Genomic DNA, 14,680 nt, shown 5'->3' with positions numbered 1-14,680 from the left:
AAATCATTGATCCATTCACTCAGATGACAAACCAAAGCAGCAGTGATTCACGCATTAAAAATGAATCAGAGTTGCTCACTGTATGTTGAAGGGAGAGAGTAATAAGCCAGGATTAAAGTGAAGATTTTAAGATTAAAAAAGTTTGGTGAAAGCTAAGTTATTTTTCTGTGCATGTATATTTGTAGATATGTATATACAATATACACAAGTATATATTTATATATACAACATAAATATGCAAGTACATATTTAGATATATACGACATGTTTTATACATACATGTAAAGATAAGTATGCATAAATATGTACATGAAATGTCTGCAGGTATACATATATATGTATGTATGTATATATATATGTATATATATACACACATGCATGCATTCATCATGTCCAAAATAGCTTAGTTCAATTTAAGCTTTAATAGGTTAAATTTCTTAATTTAATCTTATATCTATTTCTAAGATTTTAATATAAGCTTAAGTTTGTATATGAATGAATGTGTGTATATTTTTTGAGACTCCTAAAATACCTACTCTGTTTGGTTGTGACCATTAACAGTCTCTCTAAGAGGGCATTTAAAATTTAGATATGCACTAAGTCCTCATAGAAGAGTAGTTCATTTATATTTTTTTAGAATTCTAAAGACTTAAAGCATAGTAATAGTTTCTTAAGTCCTTGCTGCATAGGCTATTATAATTTATGTAATATTTATTTTGTCCCTGCACGTAAATGTGGTCTCCCTTGGTTAGAGCATACGACCTTATAGCACAGGGGCTGTATTACTTTTGTCTTTGAACCCCCAACCATTAACGTGGTACTTAATGTAGGTGCTTAATAAAAGCTTGTTCTTTGAGCAATTTTAAAATATATTAATATAATGGAATATTTGCAATATAAGAAATAAAAGAATATGTACAGCAATATAAGAAACAATGAATGTGAATTGAGAGAAGGTTGGGAAGACTTGTGTGAATTGATATAGAGAGAGGGAACCAGGAGAACAGTAGATAAAATAATTACAATGATATAAATGAAAACAACAGTAAAAGGCAACTAATCTCTGACTATAATGGCCATCCTCAGTCTGGAGAAATATAATGTTCTAGATAGAGCAGTAGAGGACTATGGGTATGAAGTGTTATATGTTGTCAGATATTATTGATTTTTCATATGGTTTTGACTATTTTCCTTTGTAAAAAAGGAGAATTTAGTTAGAGGAAAGATCGTTATAAAATGCCTTTGGTTTGAAAATAGAAGTCGTGAGTTAAACTTTTAGAAAAGTTAATATACACATTATAAAACAAAAATATTATTGCAAAGCACACAAAAAATCAAAGCTGGCAGCAGGATGACTGATGGAGTTTAATTTTTTACTTTTGTTCCTCCAAAATAATACTTTGTAATCAATGGTTAATCATTTTGCTATTTAGGACTTCAATTCCCTAAATTGTAAACTGAAGGTTCAAATCCTTGCCCTACCCTGTCCTCTTCCTACATGAGCATCAAAACAGATATTGGGTATGAAAGTTTTGAAGGAACTACAAAGAATTATTAAAATATTGGCTTGTACTGTTGAATGGACCAACCACCAAAGCTTGTTTTATGTTATTTAAACATAACTTGGTTTGGGACCATTATCATGTCCCCTTTGTTTTTGACTGAAGTGACTTCAGACACTCAACATCTTCATTGTTTTTTCAGGTGATGACCGGAAAAGATCATGTCTGAAGTACAGGGAACGGTTGAGTTTTCTGTAGAGCTACACAAATTCCACAATGTGGATCTCTTCCAGCGAGGGTAAGTGGAAACATTTTGTGTTTTTTGTGTTGGATAGGTGTGTCTATCTCTGTGCACACATGAGAACAAAGAAGAATAAGCACGCGCATGCTCTAGCAAGCATGGATGTTTATACTTGTGTGTATGTATCTGGTGGGAAATGGGGAAGAGGTGGTGGATAAAGAGGTAGTGGGTAGAAAAAAAAAAGCTTAGAGGATTATGATAGGTTTGGGCATAACAGAAAAAAAAATATGGACCCCTGTGTTTCCTATGGTCAATGTCTTTGATGCTAGTTAGTTTACAGAAGAGAATGCTATTGTTTATTTTAGTTTTCTGTTAAAATGCTTGCTCATGGCCTCGAAATAAGTGTTATATTAACAGCCATTGATCTACAGCTGGAAGGTATTTAATAGTATATTTTGTCTACCCTTCATTATTTTGTAGATGAAAAAACAGAGATCCTGGGAAGTTAAATGATTTGTATTGTGTACTAAATTGTGAGAGGCATGATTTAAAACTAGGCTCTGTGGCTTTGGAACCATTGAATCATATTGTCCCACAAAACTTCTCAAGTCTTCTCCTGGTAGCACCATGACATAGTCCAGATATAGCACTGGAAATAAAGTCAGAAGACAGGTTCAGATCTCATTTCAGACACTTACTAGCAATATGATCATTACACATCTCTCAGGACCTCCAATTTTCTCAATCTGTAAAATGGGTATAATCATACTTTTACTCTTTATCTAATAGTGTCATTGTTTGGCAAGTAATTTGCAAATCTTAAAGTTGCCATCAAATTTTGAGTTGAGCTCAGAAGACTGAAGCTAAAATATGTTTGGATAACATCTTGATAAAACCTTTAGATAATAGTTCTTGTCAGAGATGATCAACTTAAAATACAGACATATATTTGGTGAGGCATCATCAATGTAGAAATTTGTTTTACTTGATTATGCATTTTCATGGTGAAGCTTTTCCTTTTCTATCTTTAAAAAGAATTGTATTCTAGGTAAAATAAATGAATGCATTTATTTAAAAACATAAAACATCTTGAATAGCATAATAGTTAAAGGAAGAGGAAGAAGGAAGGAAGGTAAAACAGGGAAGAAAAAAGGAAAAGGAAGCAGAAAAGATAGGGAAGAAAAAGGAGCAAGGAAGTGAGACTAAGGAAAGTGGAGGAGAAGGATAAAGAGGGGGAGGAGGAAGAGGAAGAGAAGAAAGAAAATGTAGTATTAATTGTTAATGTTCCAGAAGATTCTAAAGTCCAAAAATTCTTGCTAAACAGAAAGACAGACATATAATTTCTTGTAAATGAATGTGTAGCCATTGGGCCATTGAGCTCATCCCTCTGAATGGCAACTGAAGGATGGTTATTTTTTTGTCTCAACTATTCATGGAGAGTGTTTGTTGAAAAAGAGTTGAGTTATGAGTCCTTGTTGGTGAGAGAATTACTACATACATGATATCCTATATCCTTCAAGTCTTTAAATAAAGAAAGTCTTATGAGATAGTTTGTTGGAATTGCTGGTTCTACTAGAACAGCTCATGTTTAAAAGATGACTTACATAAGGCAAATGGATAAGTAATGACATAAGTTAAATGTGTTTCTTTTTCTAACTGCTAAAAGGAGAATGAATTTAAGACTAAAAGGGCAGCTAGGTGAAGACAATGGAGGCAGCATGGCATTATGAAAAGGGCAGTGGGCATGAATTTGGTACCCTTGAGTTCAAATCCCTGATCTGGAGCTTACCAGCTCTGTGACAAATGATGTGGCACTTAATTCACTGTCTTAGTTTCCTGATTTCTCAAATGAAGATAATAATATCCTACCTACATTACAGAGTGGCTCTGAGAAATTTAGTTTGTATTCCTTAAAACCTCATGTAACATTCTTCCATGTTAGCCTGATGATGGAATAGCCCATCAGTTCTTAGATTTGAATTTCAGCCTCCTGAAAGCAACCCACATGGGGCGCCTACAAAATAAATGATATTTTTGGGATGTAAAGGGTTAGGTGAAAGTAAACAGACCACTAGACCACTGATACTAACCCTAAGTTGGCAGGTCCATTCATTATAACTAGCTTAAGTGCTTAGTTTCCTATATTATGAGATCCATTGAGGTAAGCAAGACGTTACTCAATAATAAAGTTGTTCACAGCCCTTTCCAAGGGAAAGTTTTTATTTATTAATTTTTAATAAACCACAGAAGGAGAAAATGGAAAAAATACTTACAGTAACTTTGTGATGTCTCCTGAAAAAGTCTTATGCAAAGCACCACATAGGGAAGCAGGAGATGAGGAAAATAAGGATAAGGAGAGGCCTGACATCTTTATTAAGTGCTGGGGCTATTGTATGTAGTAGAGATAATCAAATTTCTAGGAATCAGAAATAAATGAACAAAACTCAAAGCATGAATATGTTACCATCATACTTAGATGGTTAAAGAGTAAGTAAATAATATCCCAACATTCTTCTCTTTTAATTTTCAGTTCCTTTTTTCTGTTTTCTGCAGGATGACATATAGTTGCAGGAATTGGAGAAGTATTCCTTGGAAGCTTGACCAGGCACATGCGGGTGTGGGGGGTGGTGTGGGTGTCTCTTAATTACATGTACTCATAGCTCACATTTACTTAGTATTTTTCAATTTAGAATTGTTTTCTTACAACTCTCTGATATAATTAGAATATTGTTATCACTATTTGACAAATAAAGAAATTAAAGCTCAGAAAGGTTAAATGACTTTCCCGTGGATCACCAAGCTAGTAAGCATCATCTGTGATTTGAACTCACATCTCTACGCTTTTAAGTCCAGTTTCCTTTCTAGTCTTCTCTTAGCCTAAAGGGGTCTGAAGACCAGAATGTTCTGCATGTCAGGAATGAAGTTCTGGAAGATGTGATGAATGTTAAGAAGTTGTTAAATTTTGAAGCTAGGGAATATTTATTTGAACTCTCATCTCAGCAGCTATTTCAGATATCAATCAATAAGTCTTTATGGACACTGGCCATGTGCCCGGAATTGTGATGCTTACAATGAGTGGGAGGTAGAGTATGGGGAGTTGAGGAGAGATTTTGAGAATTGTTAAAGACATTGCCAGCCCTTAGGAATCTTACAATGTAATTAGAGGCATAACATCAATAAATCAATCGATCCATAAGATATTTATTTAACATATACCATGTAGTACAACTAGGAGGTTCAATGGATAGAGCACTGGCCCTGGAGTCAGGAAGATGAACTTAAAATCTGGCTTCCATCACTTACAAGCTGTATGACCCTGGCCAAGTCACTTAACCACTGTTTACCTTAGTTTCCTCATCTAAAGAGTGATCTGGAAAAGGAAATAACAAACCATTCCAATATCTTTGCAAAGAAAACGCCCCAAAATGAAGAGTAGGATGTGACTGAAAACAACTAAACATCAACAATAGTTTGGGTAACTTTCCAGGATTCTTGCACATTGATCCCCTTCACACACTGGATTCTGATCAGTGTGAGTGCCTAAACTCAACACTCCCCCTCCCATTTCCCAGTTTTTGCATAGTCTGACCCCATATTCGTGCTTTCTTCATTTTTCACCTGTCTCTACCTTCCTTCAAGGTTTGGGTCATGTGCTATCTCTTATGGGATGCTTTTCCTGAACCCTCCCTTCAGGGAGGCAACTATTATCTGTTGTATTCCCTAGGATAAGGGAATCTGGGTGACACAGGGGATAGAGGGCTTGGCCTGGAGTCCTGGAGTCAGAAAGGATATTCTTCTTGGGTTCAAATCTTGCTTCAGGCACTTACTAGATGTATGATCCTGGGCAAGTCACTAAACACTAGTTGTCTCAGTTTCCTCATCTGTGAAATGAGTTGGAATAGGAAATGGCCAACCATTCTAGGATCTTTGACAAGAAAAACCCAAATAGGGGTACAAAGAGTAGAAAAAGACTGAAAGTGGCTCAATAACAACAAATATTCCCTAAAATAGACTCCTTGAAAGCTGGGGTTATTTTTCTTGTTTTGGGATCCTCCATGCCTAGAATACCTCATACATTATGTTTGATTAACAAATGGCTAATTAAACTGGCGAATTCTGATTCAACATACAAAAATCCACAAGGCAGTTTTGACTGAACATACACAATGTATGTAATAAAATGTATGTAATAATAAATAATAATTAATCATTCATGACAAACCATCTGAAAATGGAATGAGCTCTACTTCTTTGGGCAGTGAGTATTTGTTACTGTGGGTTTTTAGGCAGAGTTTGGCTTTAACGCATCAGTTGGTTAATCTCTTTGTATATCCCCATATTAGTATTTTATGGTTTTATGAGTGGGAAAATATTGCGCTAGCAGCCATTTCTATCCTAGTGTGAGTTAATTCCTCAGGTATCACATAGCTGCTACTTGAGATATTTGGATAGAGAGGACACTAGATAATGGGAGAGAGAGGATAATCCCAACATTAATCCCAACATTGGGGAATACCATATTTAAAAGTGAGGTCTTACCTTAGATAGCTGACATTTTTTCTATAACATGTTCACAGATAAATCAATGAAAGCTATATAGGAATAAATAAAGTTGTTTTATAAATACGTTAATGACTGGGGAAATAGAAAAAAATACCTTGAAGAACATACTACCTGAGCTTAATTTTGCAGATGGCTAGAAAGCAGAGTTGAGTAAGGATTACTTTTTTTAAAAAAATTATACTTTTTCCAGATTACATGTATATACAGTTTTTTTAAACCCTTAACTTCGGTGTATTGTCTCATAGGTGGAAGAGAGGTAAGGGTGGGCAATGGGGGTCAAGTGACTTGCCCAGGGTCACATAGCTGGGAAGTGTCTGAGGCCGGGTTTAAACCTAGGACCTCCTGTCTCTAGGCCTGACTCTCACTCCACTGAGCTACCCAGCTGCCCCCTTATATACAGTTTTAATAATGGTTTTCTGACATTTTGCTTTCTGTCTTCCCTGCCTCTCCCTTCCATCCTCTCTCCCCAAGATGACAGGTAATATAATCTATGTTAACATATGCTAACATGTAGTACATCTTTTCATATTTGTCATGTTGTGAAAGAAAACAGAGAAAACCTATGATCCCAGTGAACTCATAGTCTGTCTAATATAGGAGACAAAATGCAAATAGTGTACAAACAAGAATATATACAGGACAAATTGGGTGTGGTCTTAGAGGGGAGTCACTAAGTTGAAGGTGGATGGGCAAAGCTTTCTTTTAGAATGTAGGACTCTGGCTAAGACTTGAAGGAATCTAGGAAACCTCGGAATGAAAAGGAGATGATGAGACAAGAGACAGTTCCAGGAACAGGGAAACAATAGTAAAAATGGTTGGAGTTGGAAAATGGAATATTCTTTGTGACTATCATCAAGGAGATCATCGTCACTGTATCAGAGTACATGTGGGGAAATACGGTATAAAAAGACTAGAAAAGTAGCAAATGGCCAGTTTATGAAAAATGTCCAAATCCAAAAAGAGATGAAATTGTATAAAGAAGAGAAGAAAGTTTAGGATAGATTCTTAAGGGATTTCCATACTTAGTGGATGGACAGAGAAATATGAATTCCACTTCTCCCCTTCATATGTTGTGCTATAAGAAGGAGGAAAGAGAAATTTCTTTATAGAAATGAAAAAGAGAAAAACCCTAAATCACAGGACTAAGTCTTTAGAGGATACACAAAGAGTCCCTGGTTAGGAAGGGAAGTCAGGAAGGTCAGGACAAATGCATCTGGCTGGGAACCATCTAGTTTGATTAAGAGAGATTTATATTAAAAAGAGAGGAAAGAGAAAATCTTTAAATAGAATGGTTATACTAGATAGGCATGACTTGGAAGAGGAATGATAGTAGAAGTATTCAGTAATTTATGGAAGCATTTAACTGGTAAAAGGAACAGAGGAATTGCTCATGAGCTCAAGTGACTATACACCTATGTACATAGAATAAGTAATATGCAAAATGAGCAAGAAATTACAATTCAGGGGTCATATCCCTCACAATTATCATTGAAACTTGGCAGGATGAGCCTATGACTCAAGCACAGTGGCATACTTTGTTCAAGAGGAATAAATTAGGTAGAAAGGGACATAGAGGAAATTAGTACTCAAGATAGTTAACCTGCATTGAAACTCATTAAATTAGGGTGAAGCCAGGGTGGACAAAACTTTTACATTAAAAATATAGGAGTGAGAAATGGAGGTGGTATGATAATGAGCATTCTAAGAGCCAGCAGACCAGCTGCAAGAATGGAATGTGTTCTAAAACCAGATGGAAAAAATCGCCACCAAAAGTAAAAGGTGTTTTGAGAGTCCTCGGCCATCTGTATGTCTATCATAGGCTGTGTCTGCCTCTAGCAGGGCAACTAAAGATTACCATTTTTCTTTGCCTATAATTTTATTAACCATATGTTTGAGTGTATGTTTTGGGAAACTGCTGTCCTGGACTTGATATTTTTCCAAAAGGATGAAAAGATTGCCTCATTAAAAAGAGTGTTTTGCACAGCCTATTAAAAATGATGATTCCCCCCCACCCCAAATAACACGTTTTTTTAAACCCTTAACTTCTGTGTATTGGCTCCTTGGTGGAAGAGTGGTAAGGGTGGGCAATGGGGGTCAAGTGACTTGCCCAGGGTCACTCAGCCGGAGAGTGTCTGAGGCCGGATTTGAACCCAGTACCTCCCATCTCTAGGCCTGATTCTCAATCCACCGAGCTATCCAGCTGCCCCCTCCCCAAATAACATATTGATATTGTTTTCAATATTTTTTGTTGCTAGCCATATTCTCTCCCTCCCATCCCTCCAACCTCCTGAAGATAGAAGATAATATGATATAGTTGTACACCTGATACCGTTCAGTACATATTTCCACGTTCATCTTGTTGTGAAAGAAGACACATATTGCTTACACTAGAGAAAAATTCATTTAGGAAATAAAGTGGAGAATGGCATGTTTCAATCTGCATTCAGACTTCATCAGTTCCTTCTAAAGCAGTGGATAGCCTTGCACAGCATTTTTAATATATGTCATTGAATTGAATATATGGGGGCAGCTGGGTAGCTCAGTGGAGTGAGAGTCAGGCCTAGAGACGGGAGGTCCTAGGTTCAAAGCCGGCCTCAGCCACTTCCCAGCTGTGTGACCCTGGGCAAGTCACTTAAACCCCATTGCCCACCCTTACCACTCTTCCACCTATGAGACAATACACCGAAGTACAAGGATTTAAAAAAAAAAAGAAATGAATATATGGGAAACTTGTTGAGAAAGTGACAAATTTTATATGATTTTATATTTCTGATTTCATATATTGATTTTATGTTCTATAGTAACTTTATATTCTAATTTTGTATTCTCAATAGATATTCTAACAAAGAAAAGTGTTAAACCTTTTTTTAGGTCATAGAAGTGACCTTCTATGATCTAGGAATAGCAGGGTATATTACTTAGAGCATGGGAAGGAAACTTTAGATTGGATACTGTGGTCTGAGCCTTTAATGAGGAATTAAGTTCAAGAAGGACGATAGATTTCTAAAAATGAAATTTATCTGATGGAGTAACAATTGGTTCTGGCAAGAAAGAAAAGGGAAATTTTTCTAAAGCTAAAGTCTAAAGTGACAAATGTGGCTTCGTGAGGAACTCATTAGTCCCCTAAGGTTTTATAAGAAATGATTTAAGAAATTGAAGTGGTGGTATGATGCTTTAAAAAGAATGAAACACCTCAGACACTTCCTAGCTCTGTGATCCTGGGCAAGTCACTTAGCCCCATTGCCTAGCCCTTACCACTCTTCTGCCTTGGAACCAATAAGGCAGAAGGTAAGGGTTTACAAAAGTGAAAAAAAAATAATGGAACAAGCGTCAGCTAGGTGGCTTAGTGGATAGAAAGATGGCCCTGGAGACTGGAGGTCTTGGGTTTGAAATCCGGCCTTGGAAATTTCCTAGCTGTGTAACACAGTGCAACTTACTTAACTGCACATTACCTAGTCCTTACCACTCTTCTGCCTTAGAATTATTTTTTTAATTCAAAGATATTTTCCCAATTACATAGTGTAATAATTTTCAACATATGTTTTCCAAAATCATAAGATCCAAACTGTTTCCTTTCCTCCCTTTCCTGCCCACTCAGAGATGGTAGACAATCTGATCTAGGTCATACATATATTATCATGCAAAACACACTTACATGTTGGTCATTTTTTTAAGGAGCACACTCATGCAAAACCCAAACCCCCAAATAAATTGAAAATGCACTGATGTGAAAGATAATATTTTTCATTTGCATCCATCTGACTCAACAGTTCTTTTTCTGGAGGTGGCTTGCATTTCCTGCCATATCTTTCAAAATTGTCCCAGATCACAGCATTGCTGAGAGTAGCCAAGTTTTCACAATTGCTCATCGTACAATATTGTTTCTGTGTACAGTCTTCTCCTGCATTTGCTTATTTCGCTCTGCATCAGTTCCTGCAGACCTTTTCCAGCTTTCCCACCCTGAAATCATCTTGCTTATCATTTCTTATAGCACAATAGTTTTCTGACATCAACATGTACAACAATTTGTTCAGCCATCCCCCAAGTGAGGGACATCCCCATAATTTCCAATTCTTTACCACCACAAAAATATATTTTTACAAGTAAGTCCTTTCCTGTTTTTTTTAATCATCTCTTTGTGATATAGACCCAATAAAGATATTACAGGATCAAAGGGTATGCAGTTTTATAGCCCTTTGGGTATAGTTCCAAATTGTTCTCCAATGGTTGATCAGTTCACAACTCTACCAACAATTCATTAGCGTCCCAATTTTGCCACATCCCCTCCATCTTTTACCACTTTACTTTCATATTGGCCAATCTGACAGGTGTGGTGTGAGATGGAACCTTTGATTTCATCTGAAAATTGCTTGTTCATATTTATTGACCATTTGTTAATTGGGGAATGGCTTGTTTTCTTATAAATTTGACTTAGTTCTCTATAGATTTGAGAAATTATACCTTTATCAGCAAAATTTGTTATAAAGATTTCCTCCAGTTTGTTGTTTCCCTTCTTCATTATATTAGTTTTGTTTGCCTGAAAGCTTTTAAATTTAATATAATAAAAATTATCCATTTTACTTCTTATAATGTTCTCTATTTCATTTGATCATAAATTCTCTTCACCAGAGATCTGCCTGGCAAACTATTCTGGGTTCCCCTAATTTTCTTATGCTATCACTCTTTATATTTAAATCATATATCCATTTTGACCTTATCTTGGTACAGGAAGTGAATTTTTTGTCTGTAACTGGTTTCTGTCGTACTGTTTTCTAATTTTCCCCACAGTTTTTTTGTTAAAGCATGAGTTCTTATCACAAAAGCTGTGACCTGGAGTTTAGCAAACACAAGATTGCTATGATAATTTACCTCTGTATAATGTGTATCTAATCTATTCCATTGATCCAACATATATATTTTTTAGCTAGTACCAGGTGCTGTTCTGATGATTATTTCTATATAGTACAGCTTGAGATCTGGTACTCTCATGACACATTTGTTCAATTTATTTATTTATGTATTTGTTTTCTAATGCAAATTGAAATATGTATTACGCTGCAATGATTTCTTTATTTCCATGTATTTTTTCTAGTGAAAGTAATATGTATCTTTTTTCACAATATGATGAACATGGAAATATGTATTATATGATGAGATATGTACAGTCTATATATTATTTTTATTTTTATTTATTTTTTAAAGTAAGAATATTTTTCCATGGTTCCATGATTCTTGTTCTTTCCTTCCCCTCCTCTCACCTCTTCTCCTGTAGCCAATGAGCAACTCCACTGGATTTTACATGTGTTGTTGATCAAGACCTATTTCCATATTATTAATATTCACACTTAAGTGATCCTTTAGAGTCTACATCCCCAATCATATCCCCAACGACCCATTGATCAAGCAGTTGTTTTTCTTCTGTGTTTCTACTCCCACAGTTCTTCTTCTGGATGTAGAAAGTGTTCTTTCTCATTAGTCCCTCAGAATTGTCCTGGATCATTGCATTGCTGCTAGTAGAGAAGTCCATTACATTCAATCATACCACAGTGTATCAGTCTCTGTATACAATGTTCTCCTGGTTCTGTTCCTTTCACTCTGCATCACTCCTTGGAGGTTGTTCCAGTTCACATGGAATTTCTCCAGTTCATTATTCCTTTCAGCAAAATAATATTCCATCACCAACAGATACCACGATTTGTTCAGCCATTCCCTAATCGAAGGGCATCCCCTCATTTTCCAATTTTTTCTACCACAAAGAGTGTGACTATAAATATTTTTGTACAAGTCTTTTTCCTTATAATCTCTTTGTCGTATAAACCCAGCAGTGAGTATGGCTTGATCAAAGGGCAAGTAGTCTTTTAAAGTCCTGTGGGAATAGTTCCAAACTGCCTTCCAGAATGGTTGGATCCATTCACAACTCCACCAGCAATGCATTAATGCCCCAATTTTGTCACATCCCCTCCAACATTTATTACTTTCCTTTGCTATCATATTAGCCAACCTATTAGATGTGAGGTGGTACCTTAGAGTTGTTTTGATTTGCATTTCTCTAATTATAGGAGTTTTAGAACACTTTTATGTGCTGATTGGTAGTTTTGATTTCTTTATCTGAAAATTGCCTATTCATGTCCCTTGCCCATTTATCAACTGGGGAATGACTTACTTTTTTGTACAATTGATTTAGCTCCTAATAAATTTGAGTAATTAGACCTTTGTCAGAGGTTTTTGATATAAAGATTTTTCCCCAATTTGTTACTTCCCTTCTAATTTTGGTTTTATTGGTTTTGTTTGTACAAAACCTTTTTAATTTAAATATAATCAAAATTATTCATTTTACATTTTGTAATATTCTCTATCTCTTGCTTGGTCTTAAATTTTTTCCTTTCACATAGATCTGACAGGTAAACTGTTCTTTATTCACCTAATGATAATTCTTCTCCCTTTTTGTTGAGTCCCACTTTCCCCAGAGTCACAGAATCTTCCATACTCATAGCTCCACCAAATGGTTTGGAATCACTTCAGAATGGAAGTGAATTTTAGTTTGCTAGAGGGGCAAACTACTGAGATTCTAATGTGTTCCTCTTTTCCTCCAAGGATTCAAACAAGTGTCCTGCCTGAGATTAGAGAATAGGTGTATTATTATTCCATTTTATGGCTAAGGAAACTATGGCTCAGCAAGATTAAACGATAGTGTGCAATCTCCTTAAAAAGAAGATGCACTTAAGACAAACAGCTCACATTTATCTAGCACTTTCAAGGCTTTCAAAGCACTTTTCATACATTATCTCACTTGGGATTATTAGAGTTTTCCATCAGAACTACACTGGACAAATCATCATACCATAGCCATTATTTCCTACACAAATGAATTATGGGTCAGGACCAACTCCTCTCTTCTCCCTCCAAACAAAGCAAAACAAAACAAAACAAAAAATCCAAGCTCTTATTCCTTAGCAATATCTGGCACTTAAAATGTACTTAGTAATGCTTTCATGATTGTGATGGCATATCCTTTTTTTTTTTTAATTGATGGTCCCACAACTCCTTGAGACAGCCACATGTGCGATTGCATGGACCAGACTTGTACTCTTTATTATGCTTATTTTACAAAATGGGGAGGTGAAATCATGGGAAGTAATATGCTATTTCAGAATGAATTCTAACTTTGCAATCATAAGACTGGAGTTTGAGTCCAGGCTCTTCCATTAGTTATGTGGTCTGGAAAATCATATTCTAATTCATATCATGGTTATTTGTGCAAATACTTTATCATCCCCTCCCAAAAAGATTGTAAACTTCTTAAGGGCTGCCACTATCTTGCTACTAGACTTCTTTCTTTTATCTAGTATCTAATCTACCAAAATGGAAGCTTCTTGAGGTAGGGTCCATGTTTTACTCTTTGCTGTACTTCAGCACTTAGCACAGTGCAGACATAGTGAGAACTTTATATACATATTTGTGTGTATGTGTATATATAAAATGTATGTTTATACTCATACATACATATATACACATCTGTTTTATGTATATATGCATGTTTATATAGATAGTCATCTCCCTTGTCATGATGGAACCAAAGAATGTTACTAGCACCCTTCCCTTATTCACTTTCTTGCCTCCTTCTCCCTTTTCTCTCTTTCTTTCTCTTTCTCTCTCCTTATATGCATATATATGTATATGTAGATACATATATATATGAAAACAGGAAGGTGGATTCATATATACACATATAAAAATAAATACAAGTAATATCCACTTTTAATTTTATTAATATAATACCTGCCTCTCTGCTTTATAGGGACAAGGAATATCATTGCAGGATTCTGCATATAATGCTGGACTTAGGTGATATATTGGTTAGTTTTTAAAAAAAAAATTGTATCCCCTTTTTTTTGCCCTTTATTATACATTTTAGCTCCCAGCTGTATTTGGGAAATGTAGTTAATATATACATATAAGTATATATTAATTTCTTAATCCTTCTTATACTATGGAGATTTATTCTTATTATCATTAAAAGTGTTTCCGGGTGCTTTAGAAGGAGCTATTGGCAGAGCTTGACCCACAATTAGAGTATCTGAATTACAGCCTGGGGTCTTTTATACTGGTTCCCCACTCTCTGTGGTCTCTGGTGGTCTGGAGAAGGAAATGCATGGGAGGCAGCATGGGAGGCAGCAGGAGAGGACAATTCTTCCCCTGCCTTTAGTCATTCTCAACAGCTAGAGAGCTGCCATCTGGCATTTGCTTCTGAAAAGAGTGCCCCTTGTACCTCTAAACAGATGGTCCATCACATTTTTACCAGCTCTATCCAGACTGCAAACACCTTCCCTGCCTTTGACAAGATACGCTGTGTTGGAAACAAAATGGTGTGGAA

General features: G+C 35.8%; 1 protein-coding gene across 1 annotated transcript in view; it reads left to right on the top strand.

Moving 5' to 3' along the window:
- The first annotated feature begins 1,723 nt into the window (after positions 1-1,723).
- The window catches only part of FAM135B (family with sequence similarity 135 member B), a 388,009-nt gene continuing 375,052 nt past the window's right edge, over positions 1,724-14,680 (top strand). The window contains exon 1 of the mRNA XM_044658294.1: positions 1,724-1,800. Within this exon, the coding sequence (XP_044514229.1) occupies positions 1,724-1,800 (77 nt within the window). The remainder of the gene's footprint in view (positions 1,801-14,680) is intronic.

The sequence above is a fragment of the Gracilinanus agilis genome, chromosome 1, assembly GCF_016433145.1.
Source record: "Gracilinanus agilis isolate LMUSP501 chromosome 1, AgileGrace, whole genome shotgun sequence".
In the NCBI taxonomy this organism is placed as follows: Eukaryota; Metazoa; Chordata; class Mammalia; order Didelphimorphia; family Didelphidae; genus Gracilinanus; species Gracilinanus agilis.
This window is presented reverse-complemented; position numbering and strand designations above follow the sequence as displayed.